General features: G+C 44.0%; 1 protein-coding gene across 11 annotated transcripts in view; it reads right to left on the bottom strand.

Annotated features, from left to right (window-relative positions):
- The window catches only part of LOC111570975 (receptor-type tyrosine-protein phosphatase mu-like), a 138,383-nt gene that overhangs the window by 52,196 nt on the left and 64,445 nt on the right, over positions 1 to 21,742 (bottom strand). For 8 of the 11 annotated variants that reach the window (XM_055007155.1, XM_055007156.1, XM_055007159.1 and 5 more), the window contains 9 exons: positions 16,099 to 16,252; positions 15,794 to 15,969; positions 15,597 to 15,706; positions 15,309 to 15,510; positions 13,538 to 13,640; positions 9,666 to 9,847; positions 8,745 to 8,839; positions 3,710 to 3,746; positions 55 to 129 (listed from right to left, as the gene is read on the bottom strand). In XM_055007155.1, coding sequence (XP_054863130.1) covers positions 55 to 129; positions 3,710 to 3,746; positions 8,745 to 8,839; positions 9,666 to 9,847; positions 13,538 to 13,640; positions 15,309 to 15,510; positions 15,597 to 15,706; positions 15,794 to 15,969; positions 16,099 to 16,252 — 1,134 coding nt within the window. The remainder of the gene's footprint in view (positions 1 to 54; positions 130 to 3,709; positions 3,747 to 8,744; positions 8,840 to 9,665; positions 9,848 to 13,537; positions 13,641 to 15,308; positions 15,511 to 15,596; positions 15,707 to 15,793; positions 15,970 to 16,098; positions 16,253 to 21,742) is intronic. The other 3 variants (XM_055007162.1, XM_055007163.1, XM_055007164.1) reach the window with 1 other exon arrangement.

The following is a 21,742-nucleotide window of genomic DNA, read 5'->3' as shown; positions in this document are numbered from 1 at the left end:
GTGTGTGTCTGTTGTCTGTCTGTGTGTGTCTGTGTGTGTGTTGTGTGTTTGTACCTGTTAGCTGCTTGTCTCCAGCTGCTGGAGCTATGCGAATGTATGGCGTAGTGAGCTGGGTGACGATTATAGCAGCTGTTCATTCAGGAAGGCATGCAGAGAGACAAAGAGACAGACGGAGACAGAGACAGAGAGACAGGCTGTAGCAGTGGTTTGACTGAAGCAGAAACATTAGTACTGCAGCGTCTCTGCTCTCCTGGTTCTTGGGCTCATTAACCCTCCTGTTGTCCTCATTTACAGGCAACAAAAAATATTGTTTCCTTGTCTGAAAAAAAATCCAAAAATTCAGCAAAAAAATTCCCCAAATTTCTGAAAATTTGCAAAACCTTCAGGAAGAAAATTCCAATAATTCCTTAAAAGTTTTATTTTTAAAAATCCCCCAAATTTGGCAAGAAAATTCTTGTAAATATTTTTCAAGAAATGAGTAAAAATCTTCCAAAAAAATCCTAAAAATATCTAAAGTGGTTCCATATATATCAGTAAAACTTCTATTTTCTTTAAGAACATTCACAAAAAAATGTACCAAAAGCCAGTGAATTTCGCTAGATTTTGGTTGATTTTCATGTGAATGTTCCTAAGAAACAATTTTAACATTTCTTTTTTTCTACCAAAAAATGTTCAAAGATTTCCCAAAAATGTTGAAAATGTGGACATCAAAAGTTTCACGGTCAAAATATTTTTTTTTCCACATTTTCAAACTTTAAACTGGATCAATTTGACCCGCAGGACGACACCAGGGTTAAATGCAGGATAAAAACTAAACTCTGGCTTGAATTAAACTTTATTCTGATGAGTGAACACAATAATGTATCAGCTTCATATTCTGTAAAGCTCAATTCTGTTGTTTTCAAAAGTGAAATGTGTTCAAACAGCCAACAAGCTGATGGAGTTCCTCCAACAGGTGATCCTTCATCAGACACAGAGGACTCTAGCTGGTTCAATAATTTAAATCTGTTTTTAAATGCTTATTAAAAATATAATTATCTGTAGTTAACTGTAATTGATCTGTAGTTACATTAATCTGCAGTTAACGCTTATTGCTCTGTAGTTAACTCTGATTCATCTGTAGTTAACTCTTATTGATCTGTAGTTACCTCATTGATAAGTAGTTAACTGATTAATCTGTAGTTACCTCTTATTGCTCTGTAGTTAACTCTTATTAATCGTATTGATCTGTAGTTAACTCTTACTGATCTGTAGTTAACTCTTATTGATCTGTAGTTAACTCTTATGATCCACCAACAGGAGTGCAGAGCGCCGTTCAGAGGGTTTAGTCAGAAACACACCTGGAAAAGAACCTGGTTAATCAGCCAATCAGCATAAGACATTAGAAGCAGCGGGTTCACCTCATCACCTGTTAGCTCCCCCCATTCAAGCTGTTTCTATGGCAACTAATCTAACAATTACCACCCCAGTGGGACCGTCAGGAGTTAAGACTCCAGATCTCAACATTGTCACGCTGACTAGTCATAGTCAACACATCAACACGTGTGTATTACAGTCTGAGATTCAACAACATCAACAACACATTGGTGGTTGGCTTGTGCTTCTTTGTGGCTTTTTTGTGTCTCTTTGTGATTGTTTTGTGTCTCTTTGTGGATGTTCTGCGTCTCTCTGTGGTTGTTTTTGTCTCACTGTGGTTGTCTTGTGTCTCTTTGTGGTTGTTTTTGTCTCATTGTGGTTGTCGTGTGTCTCTTTGTGGTTGTTTTGTGTCTATTTGTGGTTGTTTTTGTCTCATTGTGGTTGTCGTGTGTCTCTTTGTGGTTGTTTTGTTTCTATTTGTAATTGTTTTTGTCTCATTGTGGTTGTCGTTTGTCTGTTTGTTGTTGTTTTGTGTCTATTTGTGGTTGTTTTGTGTCTCGTTGTGGTTGTCGTGTCTCTTTGTGGTTGTCTTTGTCTCTTTGTGGTTGTCGTGTGTCTCTTTGTGGTTGTCTTGTGTCTCTTTGTGGTTGTTTTGTGTCTCTTTGTGGTTGTTTTTGTCTCATTATGGTGGGGACCATGGTTGGCTGCTGCAGCATGACTGACAGATGTCAGGGGACCAACACAGCCAATCAGCATCTGGTGTCATTAGCAGCAAAACTGTTCTCCAATAAACGCTGATTACAGCCACAGCAGCCAATTACTGAGGGAGTGTGTGTGTGTGTGTGTGTGTGTGTGTGTGTGTGCGTGTGTGTGTGTGTTCACCCAGGGAGCTAATAGTGCTGTTAGCTTGTTTAGCTGCAGTGTTGAACTGCTCTCTGGACTCCCATACAGTCGCAGTCATTAGCGTTGCTTTAGCCTGTTGTTTGCATAGCACACAGCTGAGTGTGTGTGTAATGTGTGTGTAGCTGAGTGTGTGTTTAATGTGTGTGTAGCTCAGTGTGTGTAATGTGTGTGTAGCTCAGTGTGTGCGTAATGTGTGTGTAGCTGAGTGGGTGTGTAATGTGTGTAGCTCAGTGTGTGTACTGTGTGTGTAGCTGAGTGTGTGTGTGTAATGTGTGTGTAGCTCAGTGTGTGTAATGTGTGTGTAGATCAGTGTGTGTGTAATGTGTGTGTAGCTCAGTGTGTGTTTAATGTGTGTGTCTGAGAGGATGTCAAGTCATCCTCAGCTGTGATTGGAGGACAGATGGAAGGACATCTGTGAGTCATTATACCTGTAGATAGGACCAGAATGCTAACCATTAACTTAGTGGTCCAACAGCCATCTGTGACTTAAACATCCACTGTATCCTCTCAGTAATCAGATTACTTCGGTCTCTGGCATCAGATTACTAACTACAGCTCAGATTTCATGGATTCAATTCAGACTCCACAGCAGGAACTCAGTGGAACTAAAGTGAGTCCATGTTTCCTGAGGTTCTTTGGTTCCTTCTAGACCTCCTGATTAGTGGTACTATGACTCCTATATCTCCACGATTAGTGTCACTATGACCCCTTCTAGACCTCCTGATTAGTGGTACTATGACTCCTATATCTCCACGATTAGTGTCACTATGACTCCTTCTAGACCTCCTGATTAGTGTCACTATGACTCCTTCTATACCTACTGATTAGTGGAACTATGACTCCTTCTAGACCTCTTGATTAGTGGTAGTATGACTCCTTCTAGACCTCCTGATTAGTGGTACTACGACTCCTATATCTCCAGATTAGTGTCACTATGACTCATTCTAGACCTCCTGATTAGTGTCACTATGACTCCTTCTAGACCTTCTGATTAGTGTAACTATGACTCCTTCTAGACCTCCTGATTAGTGGTACTATGACTCCTTTATCTCCTGATTAGTGTCACTATGACTCCTTCTAGACCTCCTGATTACTGGTACTATGACTCCTTCTATACCTCCTGATTAGTGGAACTATGACTCCTTCTAGACCTCTTGATTAGTGGTACTATGACTCCTTCTAGACCTCCTGATTAGTGGTAGTATGACTCCTTCTAAACCTCCTGATTAGTGGTACTGTGACTCCATCTTTGTCTCGTCTCCATAGGTCCAGAACTGAGAAGGTTCTGCTGACCCTAACCCTCTACTTAGAAGTAATCTGATTACTGTGAGGTAATGCAGTTTAGAATCATTTTTGTGATATATTCCAGAGCTATCTAAAACTAAAACAGTCCTCATATCCTGTCAAAATTAAACCGACTCTGAACCTTTCAAAATAAAAGACTTCCTACCTTTGGTGGCGACTCGAACACAGTCGATCTTTGTCTCCTGGTGGAGAGAGAAGCAAATTAATTTACTGTCAACAGAAATGCCGACATGTTAGCTGTCACATCTGGCAACTTCCTCCAGAGATACACAACACACACACACACATCGTAAACAGAGCAGACAGAGAAGGCAAATGGCTGTGGATCAGTGCCTGTGTGGGCATTTAACAACCAACACACACACTCACACAAATTCTCTGACACACACACACACACACACACACACACACACACACACACACACACACACACACACACATACACACACACACAGTGAGGAAGGTTTTGGTGAAAGGCGAGGAAGAACATCTTGTGTCTTTCTGGTTTTAACAAACAGGCAACAAATTAACCACAAGAGCTCATGAATATTCATGCTCACACACACACACACACACACACACACACACACACACACACACACACACACACACACACACACACACACACACACACAGCAGTGTGTCTCTGCGGTATGGCGACAGTACAAAGCACTACTGTTGCTGCATTATTCAACACACACCAATTAAAGCTCCCAGTGTCAATAATTAACACACAACACAATAAGATCTGTGTGTGTAACAATTAGCTTTTACTACACACATATGTGACAAAACACACACACACACACACACTACAGCCTATTAGTGTCACCGGTCATGCTGCTGGAACTGCCATTAAACTGGTGTGTGTGTGCGTGTGTGTGCGTGCGTGCGTGCGTGCGTGCGTGCGTGTGTGTGTGTGTGTGTGAGAGTGTGTGTGAGTGTGTGTGTGTATGTGTGTGTGTGTGTGTGTGTGTGTGTGTGTGTGTGTGTGTGTGCGTGTGTGTGTGTGTGTGTGAGAGTGTGTGTGAGTGTGTGTGAACGTGTGTGTGTGTGTGTGTGTGGTTTTTTGACAGAACAGAGCAGAATAATGTGGATCTTTGTATAAAGTGCGGTTCTCCCAGCGGCTGCGTCTGATTGGCCGTGCTGACACCTGCCTCCATCTGATTGGTCATCCTGACACCTGCCTCCGTCTGACTGGCTATCCTGACCCCTGCCACTCCTTAACTAAGAGCTGCTCAGTGCTTCCTCTGCAACAAAGCCAGCTGCAGCTTTAAACGCTGGTGGAGGGCGCTAACGCTCGCAGCCAATCTTTGCAATTTGCATCAGAAACAGTCAGAAGTCAGACGTGACACATATATGTGACTTCAGTACCTGAGGACATCATTATCTCTGATGTCCATCCACAACAGACCCCCATTATCCTCCGAATATCACAGGAACGCCGCTCACAACTCCACAATCAATCCATCTGCTTTAGTTACCTTCAGTGACGTTTGTCTGAACGTCAGCCGCTGATTTATTTTACTAAACATATCATGTACACTACTCAAAAGTTTTAGAACGCGCCAATCCTTCCAGTGTTTTATTGAAATTCCAGTAGTTCCAGTCAGATGGACAGATTGAACTGGTCCACGGGTAAGAGGTGAACTTCCAGAGGTTAGTAAAGGTCAGGTTACCCAGAACTGGACAATAATGTACATTTCAGAATTCTACTAAAAGACCTTCATCAGGAACAGAAATGGCTTCACAACTGAAAGCTGTTCTGCGGCAATGGAGGCTGATGAAGCCTTGAAAGTTGGAGCTACCAAATCCTACAGGAGTCCCAACTTTACTAGATTCCTTCCAACCCCCTCTGTCTGCAGAAGGTAGTGATATAACTCACTGTGGAACCCTCCAGAGCCTTACTAGAACAGGAAGTACTGCAGAAAGTAGTGTGTTACTGTAAAAATTGAGAGGAAAAGGAAATTGCCAATAGAACAGAGACAGACCATCAGGAAGAAGTCTCAGTTTAACTGTGGAGAGAAGACTTGGAGCTGCAGGTTTGACAGGTGGACTTGCAGCAGAAAGCCATTGATGAGACGTCAGAATCAGAAAAAGAGGCTTCCTGGACCATGAAACATCGTCAATGGACTACTGAAGACTGGAACAAGGTATTATGGACTGATGGATCAACATTTGAAATGTTTGGTTCATCAGCAGGATGTTTGTAGCCATCCAGTAGGAGAAAGGATGGTTCCTCAGTGTGGAACATCAACTGTCAAACATGGAGGAGGTAGTATGATGGTCTGGGGCTGTTCTGCTGGATCCAGGGTCGGTTCTTGTACAGAGTGAGAGGAACCCTGAACCTAAACGGCTACCACAGCATTCTGCAGCTCCATTCAGATCCCTCTGTTATGTTCTAGTTGGTCAGCAAGATAATGACCCAGAACATCAATCCAAGCTCTGTAGAACCACCTCAGGAACAAAGAACCAAATGGTTGAGAACATGGAGACTCCAGACTTAAACCCCATGGAGCTGGTTTGGATGAACTGGACAGAAGAGTGAAAGCAAAGAACCTACAAGAAACATATATTTATGGGAACTTCTGCTACAGAGCTGGAAGAACTTTCTGAAGAACATCTGGTTTCCATTGAAGATAGAATGATTGAGTTCAGCTGTTAGATCTGCCAAAGGAGGAACTCAGATGAGTCAGAAGTTTAGAAGACATTTTGGTTTCTAAGTTGATTTTTTTAACTTCATGTGTTTATTTGTTCTATGCTTCATTTCAGAGCACAATGAGACACTAACATGCAGAATTTACTATAAAACCCTGGAAACACTGGGATGTTCTAAAGCTCTGACCTGTAGAGTGTATAATAGGATAAACTAATAGTGATTAAAACACACTCTTGTGCTTTCATGGGGAACCGCTGACTGAATCAGGGATTTCTGAGATGATGGCAGCATTAAATGTGTTAAATCTGTGGATGTTCTCAGTCATCCAGGTCATGATAAGTCTCAAGCAAGCATAAGTTATGGCAACTGGACTAACCTCGTGTGAGTCGAAAACGTTTCACCTCTCATCCAAGAGGCTTCTTCAGTTCTGAAAGCCTGGTGGGGAGTACCAGATATTTATCCACCAGGAGGGTGGTGGCAAAAACAAGTGGACAAAGACCCGAAACCAACAGACTCGTTAGGTGTTAATGTGAGTCGTTAGCCTTTGATGGGCGGTCGTTACCCCTCCCAGCCCTCTAGGAGGGTGGTTGGGGGTCACCTGACTGCAAGTGGGACAGATGGCTGCACCTCCTTGGGAGGGCTCTAAGAACGGCGTTGTAAGTGGGAGACAAGTGGTGTCTGAGGCCCCCTCCTCTGTTCAAAGATGGCCGTTCTAGTTTGACATGAATGGCTTCTTTTACCCCTCTCTCAAACCATCTGTCCTCTCTGGCTAGAATGCGCACCTTGTGGTCATCAAAGGAGTGACCCTTCTCCTTGAGGTGGAGGTGGACTGCTGAGTCCTGGCCTGTGGTCGTGGCCCTCCTGTGTTGTGCCATGCGCTTGTGTAATGGCTGCTTAGTCTCTCCAATGTACAGGTCGGAGCATTCCTCATTGCACTGCACTGCGTACACCACATTGCTCTGTTTCTCCCTTGGAATTTTGTCCTTGGGATGGACCAGCTTTTGCCTCAGAGTGTTGCTGGGCTTGAAGTGTACTGGGATCTGGTGGGTGTTAAAGATCCTCCTGAGTTTCTCTGAAATTCCTGCCACATAGGCACATACAACATTGTCATCCCCTATGTGGCAGGAATTTCAGAGAAACTCAGGAGGATCTTTAACACCCACCAGATCCCAGTACACTTCAAGCCCAGCAACACTCTGAGGCAAAAGCTGGTCCATCCCAAGGACAAAATTCCAAGGGAGAAACAGAGCAATGTGGTGTACGCAGTGCAGTGCAATGAGGAATGCTCCGACCTGTACATTGGAGAGACTAAGCAGCCATTACACAAGCGCATGGCACAACACAGGAGGGCCACGACCACAGGCCAGGACTCAGCAGTCCACCTCCACCTCAAGGAGAAGGGTCACTCCTTTGATGACCACAAGGTGCGCATTCTAGCCAGAGAGGACAGATGGTTTGAGAGAGGGGTAAAAGAAGCCATTCATGTCAAACTAGAACGGCCATCTTTGAACAGAGGAGGGGGCCTCAGACACCACTTGTCTCCCACTTACAACGCCGTTCTTAGAGCCCTCCCAAGGAGGTGCAGCCATCTGTCCCACTTGCAGTCAGGTGACCCCCAACCACCCTCCTAGAGGGCTGGGAGGGGTAACGACCGCCCATCAAAGGCTAACGACTCACATTAACACCTAACGAGTCTGTTGGTTTCGGGTCTTTGTCCACTTGTTTTTGCCACCACCCTCCTGGTGGATAAATATCTGGTACTCCCCACCAGGCTTTCAGAACTGAAGAAGCCTCTTGGATGAGAGGTGAAACGTTTTCGACTCACACGAGGTTAGTCCAGTTGCCATAACTTATGCTTGCTTGAGAATTAAATGTGTTGACATGAATATTTCCTAATAGAGATGTTCTGATCACAGAGACCAAGAACCAATTAAGACGGTCTTTACCTGATCATATCAAACAATTCTATTAGTTCTGTTCAATCATTACTGACATTCAGAAACTCTGAGGATCCCAGTGTGAGCTCTGGTCGGAGGTCATTAAGCTCCTCATTAGTCTTTGTCATGGTGTCCCTTTACCAGCTAAACTCCCACAATGCTCTCTGCTTTAACCTCCTCTGGTCTCTATAGGAAGAGGCTCACCTGGTGGAACAACCAGGAACTACAGCTGATCTACATTTACTGACATCATGGAGAGAGTACAGATTTACTGCAGTACATCCTACAATCTAGTACTACATTTACCTGCTAATACTACATTTACCATCTAATACTACATTTACCCTCTAATAATACATTTACCTCCTAATACTACATATACCCTCTAGTACTACATTTACCCTCTAATACTACATTTAGACAGTGTTCTACCAGAGCTTTACTCCTGGTTATTCCTTTTTAGGGACGGTTCACATCACCCAAATTCTTCCCATTTCTTGTAGAAAGTCTCTGCGCTCCGTCTTGGAGCTTCATATAGACACTCATCCTGAGTCTGAATGTTACCCATGACCAGGTGAACTCACCCCGTTAGCAGTGCTGACAGCCTGGTAGTAGATCCCATAACTCTTATGAGGCAGCAGAGGAGCGTTCCAGTAACCACTGTAGGTCCTGTTGTCACCTGTAGAGCCACACATTCAACAGGTCAACAGGGAGACTGACTGACTGACTAACTAGCTATCTAGTTAACTATCTAACCAACTAACTGACTAACTAGCTAGATATTTAGCTAGCTAACTAACTGACTAACTAGCTAGATATTTAGCTATCTAACTGACTAACTAGATAGATATTTAGCTATCTAACTAACTGACTGACTAACTAGCTAGATAGTTAAATATCTAACTAACCGACTAACTGATTAGCTAGCTAGATATTTAGCTATCTAAATAACTGACTAGCTAGATATTTAGCTATCTAACTAACTGACTGACTAGTTAGATAGTTAGCTAGCTAACTAACTGACTAACTAGCTTGATATTAAGCTATCTAACTAACTAGCTAGATATTTAGCTATCTAACTGACTGACTAACAAGCTACATAGTTAACTATCTAACTAACTAACCAACTAACTGATTATCTAGCTAGATATTTAGCTATCTACATAACTAACTGACTAACTAGCTAGATATTTAGCTATCTAAATAACTCACTAACTATCTAGCTAGCTAACTAACTAACACTGTCCAGGTACTATTGTATTCAATGGACAAACTGCGTGACAGATAAAATACAGGTTCGCTATTAACCAACTAAATTTCCATGTATCTATGTAAAATACTAGTTATCTAATCTGTTGTAGGGTTAGGATTGGTGACCTGTACAGGTGTGTGTCAGCCAGGATAGGCTCCACCCTCTACCCTGGTTAACAGACTAGTTAAACAATGATTAAACACACACTTCATTAACTAAAATAACTAATTAGTGATGGTTGTGAGTAACTGACCGACACAGAAGGGCATGGGCACCCTCAGCTTGCTCATCGGCAGCTCGGCGCTGAAGTAGTACTGTGAGTTGAGCAGCGTTGCGTTCTGGAAGTGGATGGGGACCGGATAGCAGCGCAGGATCTCTGCAGTACCTCTCCTCTGCCTGCGGGGGCGCTCCTCCTCCACCACCACCTGGTACTTACTGCACAAAGACAAATGGATGTTAACTCAGTTAGACAATGAAGAAGTGCCTCCCTTTCACCCATCAGTTAGCTTATATCCTCGCTAGCATGGTAAGCTGTCAACGAGTTAGCTCTCTGTGGGCTAGTAGTTTTATCCTGACCTCTAACCTCAAAGGTTATGTGGTAATTAGTAGTCTGTAGCTAGCCTCTGAGCTAACCAGAGAGGTAATGTGTTATTAGTTAGCAGTCTGTAGCTAGCCTCTGAGCTAACCAGAGAGGTAATGTGTTATTAGTTAGCAGTCTGTAGCTAGCCTCTGAGCTAAATCCATGTACAGGACATAGAATCTGACCACGTCCAGTCCAGTTTTGCAGAACGGTAGCCACTACTTTGACATGACTGCAGATTATTGACATCCAGCGTGATTGGCTGCTGCTCTTCTCAGCATCTGTTGGTTCATTATTCAGCTCCACAGAAAGGTCAGCGCTGCCTCTCCTCATCACTCTCTCCTTGGTTTTATGAACTCTCTCTGTATGTGGAGGCTGTAACTTTAGAGGCGTCTGACATTAAACTGATAATTCGTCTCCTCCTGCCTGGGAAGCTATTAAATCCTACATGCAGATAAAGGACATTAAGACAAAAAACAAATGGAAAGAAGTTCAGCTCCAAATGAAAAGTCATCATTCTCTCAGGTTGTCAGCCCATATTAATTAAAAATAAATTCTTGTTCATCAGTCGGCTGAATTACTGCCTCAAAGGACAAACAGCAGCTATTTATTAGTGAACATGACGGATTTAAGGCTTCCTGAGATCTCTGCTATGAAACTTCTTTAAGTTTCAGTCTGCTGAGCAAAAACATGGATTCATTTTGGACCGTTTCTGAGTCATTTTAGGCAGCTTTGGGTTATTTTTTCCAAATTTTGACTAATTTTGTCAAATTTTTTAGTTATTCTGGAGGATTTTTGATGAATTTTGGACAATTTCTGAGTCTTCTGGAGAAATTAGCATCAAGAAGAAAGAAGGAGAAACCTACATACTGTACTGAAATTCAAAGTTTGTATTGAAATGAGTTTTTTACACAGTAAGAATTTTCCCCGAAAAAACTCAAATTACGATGAAGAACAAGCCTCGGTGGCTACAGACGCGTAATGAAAGCTCCACTGACTCAACATAAAGCTTCGTGTTCTCTCCAAACCACCGACTCTGTGGAGTTGTTCTGGGAATTGAAGTGGACAGTGTGTTAACTACCGACCCTGAAAGTTCAAACTGTTCCTGTTTCAGTGGTTTTTCCACCAGCAGGTGTCAGAGTTTCTACAGACTGCAGGTCCTGGGAACTCCAAGCTGCACCTGAATGCATCATGGTCACTGCTAACATCCTGAGGGACGCTGGAACAATAGTGGTGTTTCCACAGGAAGCCGGTCAGGACAGAAGTCATACATCACCACATGGAGGGAGTGGGCGCTGAAACTGCAGCATTGTCACATTTCCTGATGGACACACACTTTGCAGTTGGTGTTGTGTTTAATTCCCCACAGAAAGCATCAGAAAAAGACAGATTCTGCCTCCGTCTTTTCTTTTCTCTCGTCTCTTTCTTGTCCTTGCCCTCCCCCTCACATCTGTCTCTCTTTCTTCCCCTCTTTGTCTTTGACAAACCGTCTCCAATCGTATTTCTTCACGCTCACATCGCAGCACTTGTGTGTGTGACAGTAATCTGATTACAGCTTCAGGTTGCCGGCGGCAACACCTTTTGTCCTGTGATCCGCGGCTCTTAAACGGGAGTGTGTTGGTGCGCCTGAAGGCTGACACACAAAGCAAAGTTAAATATAAATACACAAACATGAGGCGCTATCTGAGAGCAGCATCTGTTCAGTCTGATGGATTCACCATCAGCCTTCACGTCGATTAACACACACTCACTTTACATCGGCAGCCTTGTTCTGCTTCAAAAGGGAAACACACCACTCGCTTCAGATTATCCTCATCTCTATGGAGGAACAGAAGTGAATCACATCAGGACCCATTTTCTGCTTTCTTCTTTAGTTCATGTGAAACAAACAGATGAGTGACTGAACAGCATCTGCCTTCTGAGACCACACAACCAACAGAGATGTAGAAATATCTGCACAGGGAAGCAGCTATCATGAGACGACAGCACCAGAAAATAAAAAGAAAACATGAAAGAAACTTCCTGCAGCTTCAGAACAACTACACTAATGGAAAAATAACCGTCATTAAAATAAGGTTGTCTTTTTAATGTTTAACTAAATGTATTCCATGTGTAAAGACAAGAAAACGACCTATAAATAGGTATGTTAATATGTCTCTGAAGTTTAATGATCAGAGTTCTACCTCAGACTGAGAACATCTCCGGAGTTCCATAGAGGTGGGTCCAGATTTATCACTTTTTAATGGACTTTTCCAGAACTTCATCAGTCCAGCAGATACAACCATGACATTTAGGAGGAGAAACATCTGAGTTCTGGTAGAAACTGAAACTAGGATGTCTACAAAATTGGACAATTCCCTCAAAAACAAACAAAATCACTAACAAAGAGCCAAAATTACCAAAACAAAATACAAAATTAGCACAAAAAGAGGTGAAAATACCACAGAAAGACACAAAATCTCCACTAAAAGAGACAAAGTCACCACAAACAGGGTCCAAACTACAACAAAAAGACCCCAAATCACCACAAAAACAGGCGACTAAAGCACAGAAAGATGTACCATTACTACAAACACACAAAATAACTATGAAAAGATCTAAACTGAACACAAAATGTCCCCAAATCACCACAAAATGACAAAATCTCCACCAACAGAAGTAAAATTACCGGAATTACTGGAGAAAGTTCTAGAGTAGACCTACCAACAAGTGTAGAAAATTCTAGAGTAGACCTACTGACAACTGGAGACAGTTCTATAGTTGTCAGTAGGTCTACTCTAGAACTTTCTCCAGGGGACGTTCTCCTCTGTGTACTTCAAGGACCTGGAGCTCTGGAAATATTCCTAGTCTGAAGGTAGAACTCTGATCATTAACAAAGCTCCTGCAGATGAAGAACCAGATGTTCTGAGGAGGTTCTGGGGAGGTTCTGGGGGGAGTGTTTTCAGATTGTAGGATCTTTGGTGTGCGACAGATAGAACCGTCTGAGGAGCTCTGAGCATTTCTCTCTGGATTTCTGTTGTAGGTTTTTTAGTTTTGAGACATGTCTGACATATACATGAATCCAGTCATTATCAGGAGGATGGAGAAGTCTTTAATTCCAGCTTGTGTGTGTGTTAATAAACAGGCGTGTGTGAATAAACAGAGGTGTGTATCTGTGTGCGATGGACACATTAGTGGTTAATCCCCTGTTAATCCTCGGTGTTAGCAGCAGGCTCTGATTAGCTCCGCCCGCTGATTGTTAATTAACCAAATCCCTCGTTACGGCCCGACTACGGAGCCCAGACAGCTGTTGACATGACGACTGTTACCGCGGATACCGCCTCCCTCTGGGCCCGGCGACAGGCGTTTAGCGCCGTGTGTCAGAGTGTAGAAAAGTCAATCTACACCGGCGTTGTTCTGTGTTTGTGAGGTGACAGTTTGCTGTTTGAGCTGCAGCTCCAGCTTCAAAGTGCAACACACCGTTATTTTAATGTTTAACGTCCGAGCCATGAAAAGTTGATGAGGCGGGAGATTGATGCTGCTGAATATTTGAACAGGTGACTTACCTGACGGGAGCTCCTCGGCTCTGAGCCGGCTTCAGCAGGACGGTGACGGTGGAGTCGGTCTGGTTCAGAGGAGACTCCTGATCGTACGCTGGCATCAGAGGGGCTGAGGAGGAGACGGTCGCCATGACGACGGGTTCAAAACATTCAGCATGTATGACGCTCAAATTATACCAAACAGTGCAAATTATTCAGAGGATACAGACGTTTAAAAAACATGAAGCTAAACTGATATTTACATTCATCACACCTACAAGTACGACTGTTATCTCTATCAGTGTGACTGTTGTTATCTGTATCAGTGTGATTTTCCCTGTGTCCTTTCTCCGAGTGTCCCTGATCCCAGACCTGGATGCTTCAGATCTGTGGTGGTTCTCCCACCAACTGGCCTAATCTCCATCTGTGGGATGCTGCTGCTGCTGACCTTCCTCCAGCCCACTGCTTCCAGCTGCCCATTTCCATCAATCTACTCTGCATCACCCTCACTATACTTGATTTGCTCATCTACATATTTTTGAATTTACCACCAGCTATATATGTAGTATATTTAATGCCAGAGCCATACACCATAGCAGTAAACTATAATCAGTTTCCATGTTAGTTGTACTTTGCATGTATCATCTGCCTTATCATGCATGTATTAAACTGTATGTTTTATGGTCCTTGTGTCCCCCCCCACCTCTATCCCTCTACCTCCACCTCTTCCCCTCTATTTCTACCCCTCTACCTCTACCTCTCTATCCCTCTACCTCTATCCCTCTATCTCTAACCCTCTACCTCTACCTCTCTATCTCTACCCCTCTACCTCTATCTCTACCTCTACCCCTCTACCTCTACCCCTCTACCTCTACCCTTCTACCTCTATCCCTCTATCTCTACCCCTCTACCTCTATCCCTCTACCTCTATCCCTCTACCTCTACCCCCTACCTCTATCTCTACCTCTATCCCTCTATCTCTACCCCTCTACCTCTATCCCTCTATCTCTACCCCTCTACCTCTTCTCCTCTACCTCTATCCCTCTACCTCTATCCCTCTATCTCTTCCCCTCTACCTCTATCCCTCTATCTCTTCCCCTCTACCTCTATCCCTCTACCTCTATCCCTCTATCTCTACCTCTATCCCTCTACCTCTATCCCTCTACCTCTATCCCTCTATCTCTACCTCTATCTCTCTACCTCTATCCCTCTACCTCTATCCCTCTATCTCTACCTCTATCCCTCTATCTCTACCTCTATCCCTCTACCTCTATCTCTATCTCTACCCCTCTACCTCTTCCCCTCTACCTCTATCCCTCTATCTCTACCTCTCTACCTCTTCTGTCCCTCTCAACCCGTCCGGCCAGCAGCAGATGGGTTCCCCCACATTAGAGCCGGGTTCTGCTCGAGGATTTTTTCCCTGTTAAAAGGGTGTTTTCCTGCCACTGTCTCCTTAGGGCTGCTCTGGGGGGGTCAGGCATATGGGTTCTGTAAAGCATCTCGAGACAATTTGACTGTAATTGGCGCTATATAAATAAAATTGAATTGAAATTGAATTGAATTGTGTCTGTTATCTCTATCAGTCTGACTGTTGTAATCTCTATCAGTGTGGCTGTTATCTCTATCACTATGACTGTTATCTCTATCAGTCTGATTGTTGTTATCTCTATCAGTCTGACTGTTGTTATCTCTATCAGTCTGTTGTTATCTCTATCAGTGTGACTGTTATCTATCACTGTGACTGTATCTCGATCTCTATCTCAATCTCTGTTATCTCTGTATCGGTGAACAATCCTACCTGAGATCTTGGTGGTGAACTGTGTGATGACCGGAGGACCGAAGCCCTTCACGGTGGAGGCTCTTATTGTGAAGGAATATGTGGAGCCTGGAGATAGACCAGCAAACATGTGGCTCGTCTCATTGGCCAGTTTGAACACCTTGCCACTCTGATTGGACAGGTCAAACTCTGTGTCGAAGGAGCTAAGGGCTTTGTAGGAGATCTGTGGAAGAGAGTGGGAGGTGATGGGACGTTGTGTTGTTTATTGTTGTTTATTGTTGTTTCCAGAATGTGTGGGTCCTGGTTCACCTCGTACTGCCGGATGAGGCCGTAGGTCTGCAGAGGTTCCCTCCAGCTCAGACTGATCTGCTGCTCGTAGCTGCTGCCCACGATGGACTCCACAGGAACCGCACCCGGAACTGCAAGAGAAAGTTCAGCGTGATTCACCTGTAGACGTCACATGATCGCACGTGACCCCACATGACCCCATGTGACCCCACTCGTACCGTCCTCGTCCGTCAGCACCAGTAGCTCCTCGGTCTCCTTGTGGCCCTCAGAGTTGCTGAGGACGAGTCTCAGGCTGACGTTGGTGAACGGTGGAAGGTTTCGTACGGTGTGCTGTGGCACGGAGCTCAGCGTGTCGAACACCTCCTCCTCCAGCAGCTCGTCCTTCAGCGGCTCCCTGCAGGTGACAGCAGGGAGCAGGGCGTTACCTGCATGTTATCTGAGACCACTCCTATCCAATGTTTACCTGCTGAAGCCCCTCCCTCCCTGCGTTTACCTGCTGAGGCCCCTCCCTCCCTGTGTTTACCTGCTGAGGGCGCCTGCTGGCCGGTAGCGGTACTGCACCGTGAGGTTGTAGCTGTGGCAGCGGGTCACGTTGTATCCGAATGGTTCCCATCGGACCGTCACCTGTTTGGACTGGATGTCGACAACCTCAAGGCGCTGCGGGCCGTGCATCGGATCTGACAAACAGAACCAAACATGTGATGAGGGTTCTCACTGGAACACACCTGAATGCAATGAAGCTGATGTGGTCATTACATGAAACACCAATCAGAGCCTCCAGAAGCTCCTCAGAACATCTGGTTCTTCATCTGCAGGAACTTTATTAATGATCAGAGTTCTACCTTCATACTGGGAATATTTCCAGAGTTCCAGGTCCTTGAAGTCCATAGAGGAGAAAGTTCTCGAGTAGACCTACCGACAACTGCACAGTTGTCTGTAAGTCTACTTTCTCCACTTGTCGGTAGGTCTACTCTGGAACTTTCTACAGTTGTCGGTAGGTCTACTCTAGAAATTTCTACACTTGTTGGTAGGTCTTCTCTAGAACTTTCTACAGTTGTCGGTAGGTCTACTCTAGAACTTCCTTCAGTTGTCGGTAGGTCTACTCTAGAACTTTCTCCAGTTGTCGGTAGGTCTACTCTAGAACTTTCTACAGTTGTCAGTAGGTCTACTCTAGAACTTCCTTCAGTTGTCAGTAGGTCTACTCTAGAACTTTCTCCAGGGGGCGTTCTCCTTTCCTGCTTACAGTCTTTTAGTCTCACTTAGAACATTTCAGGTCCTTGAAGTCCATAGAGGAGGGTCCAGATTTATTAAAAGAACTGTGATCATCAGTATTATGGGATGTATGACAGTGTGAACATTATATACATCCCATAATACTGATAATCACAGCTGGTTCTAGATGGTTCTTTGTCACAGACATTAAACTGGTTTATCAGTAAACGGCTGCATCTGCAGTTGCGATAAAAATCCATCAAATGTTCCACCTGAACTCAGGTGTGCTGCCGGCTCTCAGCCAATCAGAAGGCAGCATGACCTGCAGGACCTGTATATTGTTCAGGTGTTCTGTCAATGGAGACGTGCTGACACCCAAAACACAGCTTAAGAAGAACAGTTCAAGAACAGTTCCCCCTCACCCTGGCTCTTGAACCGTCCCTACAGACAGCTGAGGTTCTCTAAGTTCATCTTGAGAACCAAGAACTGATCTGAACATTCTCACAGCAGACAGAAAGACGTAGAACCTCTGTTCATTTCTGGATCTGCTGGTACACATGCTGGTTCTCCCAAAAGATAAGGTTCTACAGGAACGGTTCCTAACAGAACCTCTACAGGGATGGTTCCTAAAACAGGTTTTATGGGGACGGTTACTCATAGAACTTCTGCAGGGATGGTTCCTCACAGAACCTCAACAGGGATGGTTCCTAAAACAGGTTTTATAGGGACGGTTACTCATAGAACTTCTACAAGGATGGTTCCTCACAGAACCTCTACAGGGATGGTTAATGAAACAGGTTCCACAGGGATGGTTCCTTGTAGAACCTCTACAGGGACAGTTAATGAAAAAGGTTCTACAGGGATGGTTCTTCTCACAGGTTCTACAGGGACGGTTCTAACAGGTTCTACAGGGACGGTTCTGACAGGTTCTACAGGGTTAGGGTTCCTGTCATCAGAACACGCGCAAAGGCTCTGCAGAGCTTAAAATGACCAAGAAGTTCCTGCAGTGGGAAATGGCCTAATGAGAACCCCATCAAGCTGAGGTCCTGTGTTTGGTTCTGGGTAGAACCATGAAGAACCTCCAGCTGAGGTTCTGTGTTTGGTTCTGGGTAGAACTATGAAGAATCTCCAGCTGCTACTTTAACAAAACTGAACAAACGAGCTGAATGGAGACACAGAGATTAAAGGAAGCAGAGAACTGAGCACGCTCAGTCACACACACACACACACACACACGCACACACACACACACACACACACAGTCTCTGTAGTGGCCAATCAGAGGGCTGCATTTCCAGACGACAGACAGCGATCCACTCAGAGAGAGAATGATGGATGAGAGCAGCAGAGAGCAATTTCTCCTGACAAGAACCCAGAGAGAGAGAGAGAGAGAGAGAGAGAGAGAGAGAGAGAGTGTGTGTGTGTGTGTGTGTGTGTGTGTGTGTGTGTGTGTGTGTGTGTGTGTGTGTGTGTGTGTGTGTGTGTGTGTGTTTTCAGGTGTTTTCTGCAGCCAATGAACAATAGCTTTCCTGTTCCTTGTCATCTTTCATCTGTACGTGTGCGTGTGTGAGGCTCAATAACAGGAAGAGAAGTTTTCTGTGCCACAGACCACACACACACACACACACACACACACACACACACCTACACACCTACACACACACACTTTGCAGCTTTCAGACCAACACAATGGAGGCACTTTGTGAGTTTCTGCTCTTGGATTGTAGATGAAAGAGAGACATCGGTTAAATGGTCTGCAGGGAACACACACACACACACACACATCGCTGCGGCAACAATGGGGGTTGGGGGTCAAAGGCAGGAGGAGGGGATTGAGGTGGATCCTATTACCCATAATCCCTGGGGGGGAGAGTGAATGCTATCACGTAAAATCCTCCATTTCCCTCAACATACCTGTGTGTGTGTGTGTGTGTGTGTCTATGTGTGTCTCTCTGTGTGTGTGTGTGTGTGTGTGTGTGTGTGTGTGTGTGTGTGTGTGTGTGTGTGTGGTTGTCATGGTTTCCATGCCATAATTTCCAGGGTGACATTTAAATCAGACGGAGCACCAGGTTTCATGTCATCAGGTATTTTTCCACCAAATGTTAAAAACTACAAGCTCCGCCCCCCAGATGACATCACACTGGCAGTGATTAGGTTGGTATTGATTGCTATCAGGATGACACCACACTGGCAGTGATTGATTGCTATTGACGACCGATGGTTATAGAAATACGTCCAACTAGAGTGTCGCCTGAACCCTCCAGACCAGGACTAGTTGTTCTGATCAGGAGGTAAAATACTTGAATGATGTTCATTTTGTTGTTGACTATCATAGGATAACGTTATTTTTTACACCGACAAATCAAAGATAAGATGGTTTCACCTTAGCTGACATGTTTCAACTGCAACTGCAGTCTTCTTCAGAGCGTCATCTGGCGTGTGCTGACGTGTCCTTTTTATCATGTGACCAGTCTGACAGATCTGTCAGAATCTGTCAGATAGGCCACGCCCCCCGCCGTACGGTGGTCTCTGGAGGATGGAGTCCCAGGTATTAGAGGGTGTAGTCCCCCTCGTCCCGGTTCATGGAGCAGCTCGCCTGCTTCCTGATCTTGATGGCCTCCTTGATCCATCGTTTATGTTTGTTGGTCTCTGATGTTAAAATCCTCCCCCAGTCCCAGTCCATGATAAGATTATTTCTTTTGCAGCGATCCCTGATGGCTGATTTTTTGTTTTCTTGTTTGGCTTTTTCTTTTTTTAAAATTTTATTATCCCTTATTAATCCCGCGAGGGGGAATTCTTATTTTCGCATATCTCCCAATTGGGGGGAGTCAGAGCGACGGGTCAGCCGCGGTACAACGCCCCCTGGAGCAGGAAGGGTTAAGGGTCTTGCTCAAGGGCCCAACAGTGGCCACATCGGGGCTTGGACCTCTGACCTTCTGATCAGTAGTCCAGAGACTTAACCGTTGCGCCACCACTGCCCCCTACCTTTTGTGTTCTTGTGAGTCATCCAGTTGTTTCCTTTTCGCATTCTGTCTGGTGTTCTTTTCGTCTTGTGTTGAATGTTCTGCCTGTTTCTCCAATGTATGTTTTCTCGCAAGATTTGCACAGAATTTCATAAATGATGTTGCATTTCTTGTCCGGTTCTATTTTGTCTTTGGGATGGACTAATAGCTGTCGGAGTTTTGTATGTGGTTTTACTGCTGTGTTGATGTTGTGTTTTTACATTATGCGCTGTATGGGTTCTGTTATCCCACGGATATATGGGATGGTGATTATGTCTTTGTTTTTGTTGTCCGGTTGTTGTGTGTGTTTTGTTTGTGTTTCCTTTTGTTTTTTACTTTGTTTTTAGCTTGTTGTTTTCCATTTTTGATGGCCCATGTCGGGTATTGGCAGAGTATGAGTGCGTTCTTGATGTGTTTTTCCTCCTCGTGTCTGTCTTTATCGTCTGTTATGATGCTGGTCCGTTCATAAAGTGTTCTAACTACTGATAGTTTGTGAGCTGTGGGTGTTTTGATGTCCAGAGGAGGTACTGGTCTGTATGTGTGGGTTTCCTGTAAACTGTGATCTTAATGCTGCCGTCTTCTCTGTGGTGTATGTTTCAGTCCAAAAATGAAATGGTCCGGTTTATTTCTTCTTCATGCGTGAATTGTATATTTCCTGTGTCGTCCATGTTGTTCAGATGATCGGTAAGTTTTTGTGTGTGTCCAGATTTTATTATTTCCAGAATGTCATCAACGTGTCGTTTCCAGAGTGTGGGTCTGCAGTGTGTGGGTGCTGTGTGGATGGCTTTGGTTTCTAGGTCCTCCATGAAAAAATTAGTCATTATTGCAGATAGTGGATCTCCCATTGCAAAACTTTGTTTTTGACTGTAAATAATTCCTTTGAACTCAAAATAGGTGGATGTGGCAATGAACCGGAGTAATGTGATGATGTCATCTACTGTGAGGTTTGGGCGTTTTTTCAGTGTCCTGTCCTTCATGAGTCATTCTTGTACGATGTGTAATGTGACGTCTGCGGGGGCTTTTGTGAATAATGAAACTACGTTGTGTGATATGAATATCTCGTCTTTTTGTACTTTTGTGTTTTTTTGTCTTGTTTGTGTTTTTTGTCTATTTTTGGTTGTTTTGTTTCTTTCTTTGTCATTTTTTATCTTGATTTGTCGCTTTGTAATGTTGTAATCTAATTTTTTGTCTGTTTTTTGTTTTGTTTTGTGTTGTTTGTCTCGTTTTTGTTATTTTTTGTCTAATTTTTGTATTTTTTGTCTTGTTTTTGTTGTTTTTTGTCTTTTTTTGCCTGACTTGTGGTTCTGATCCTCCAGTAAATCTTCTATGGTTCAGTTCCAGATGTCTAAATGTTGTGTTCCTTTGTAGACACTCTGTGATCTGGAAGTTGTAATGTGGAAATGATAAACTGAGGCTGAATGTATTTTTCTTGATAAATTCCAGGTTGGGTTAGGATTAGGGTTAGAGTTACTGATGTTCAGTAAAAAGTTAATTCCCTAAATGTGAACATGTGTTCTCACCACATTTCATGGCTAGAGTTTTATTTATGGAGAATCTTTCAAACAGCTTCCCGGGTATCTGAGGAGTAAAAATACTACAATTCCAGGTTTGAAAATTTGACATTTTCCAAATTCAGACAAAATATTTTACAGATTTTTGGTCCCAGATAAGAAATATGTCACAAGACGTGAGAACATTTAAAGAGTTTCCAGAATAACAATAACATGAAGTTTCCTGTGTTGAAATAACTGGAGTTAATTGGTCCAATCAGCCGTAAACTGAAATGTTGGTGATCACAGCTCCAACACTTCAGCTCCTCTGCATCCATATTCTTCACACTCTATTTATCACAGGTTCTCTCTCGCCTCATTAGATCCACTTTTCCACTCCGTGGAGCTCCAGCAGCTGCAGCAGAACAAACCACATCCACCGAAACATCTGGGGCTCTCCAGC

Source organism: Amphiprion ocellaris, chromosome 22, assembly GCF_022539595.1.
Source record: "Amphiprion ocellaris isolate individual 3 ecotype Okinawa chromosome 22, ASM2253959v1, whole genome shotgun sequence".
NCBI lineage: Eukaryota > Metazoa > Chordata > Actinopteri > Pomacentridae > Amphiprion > Amphiprion ocellaris.
Note: the sequence above shows the minus strand (reverse complement) of the source record. Positions and strands in the feature narration are given on the sequence as shown.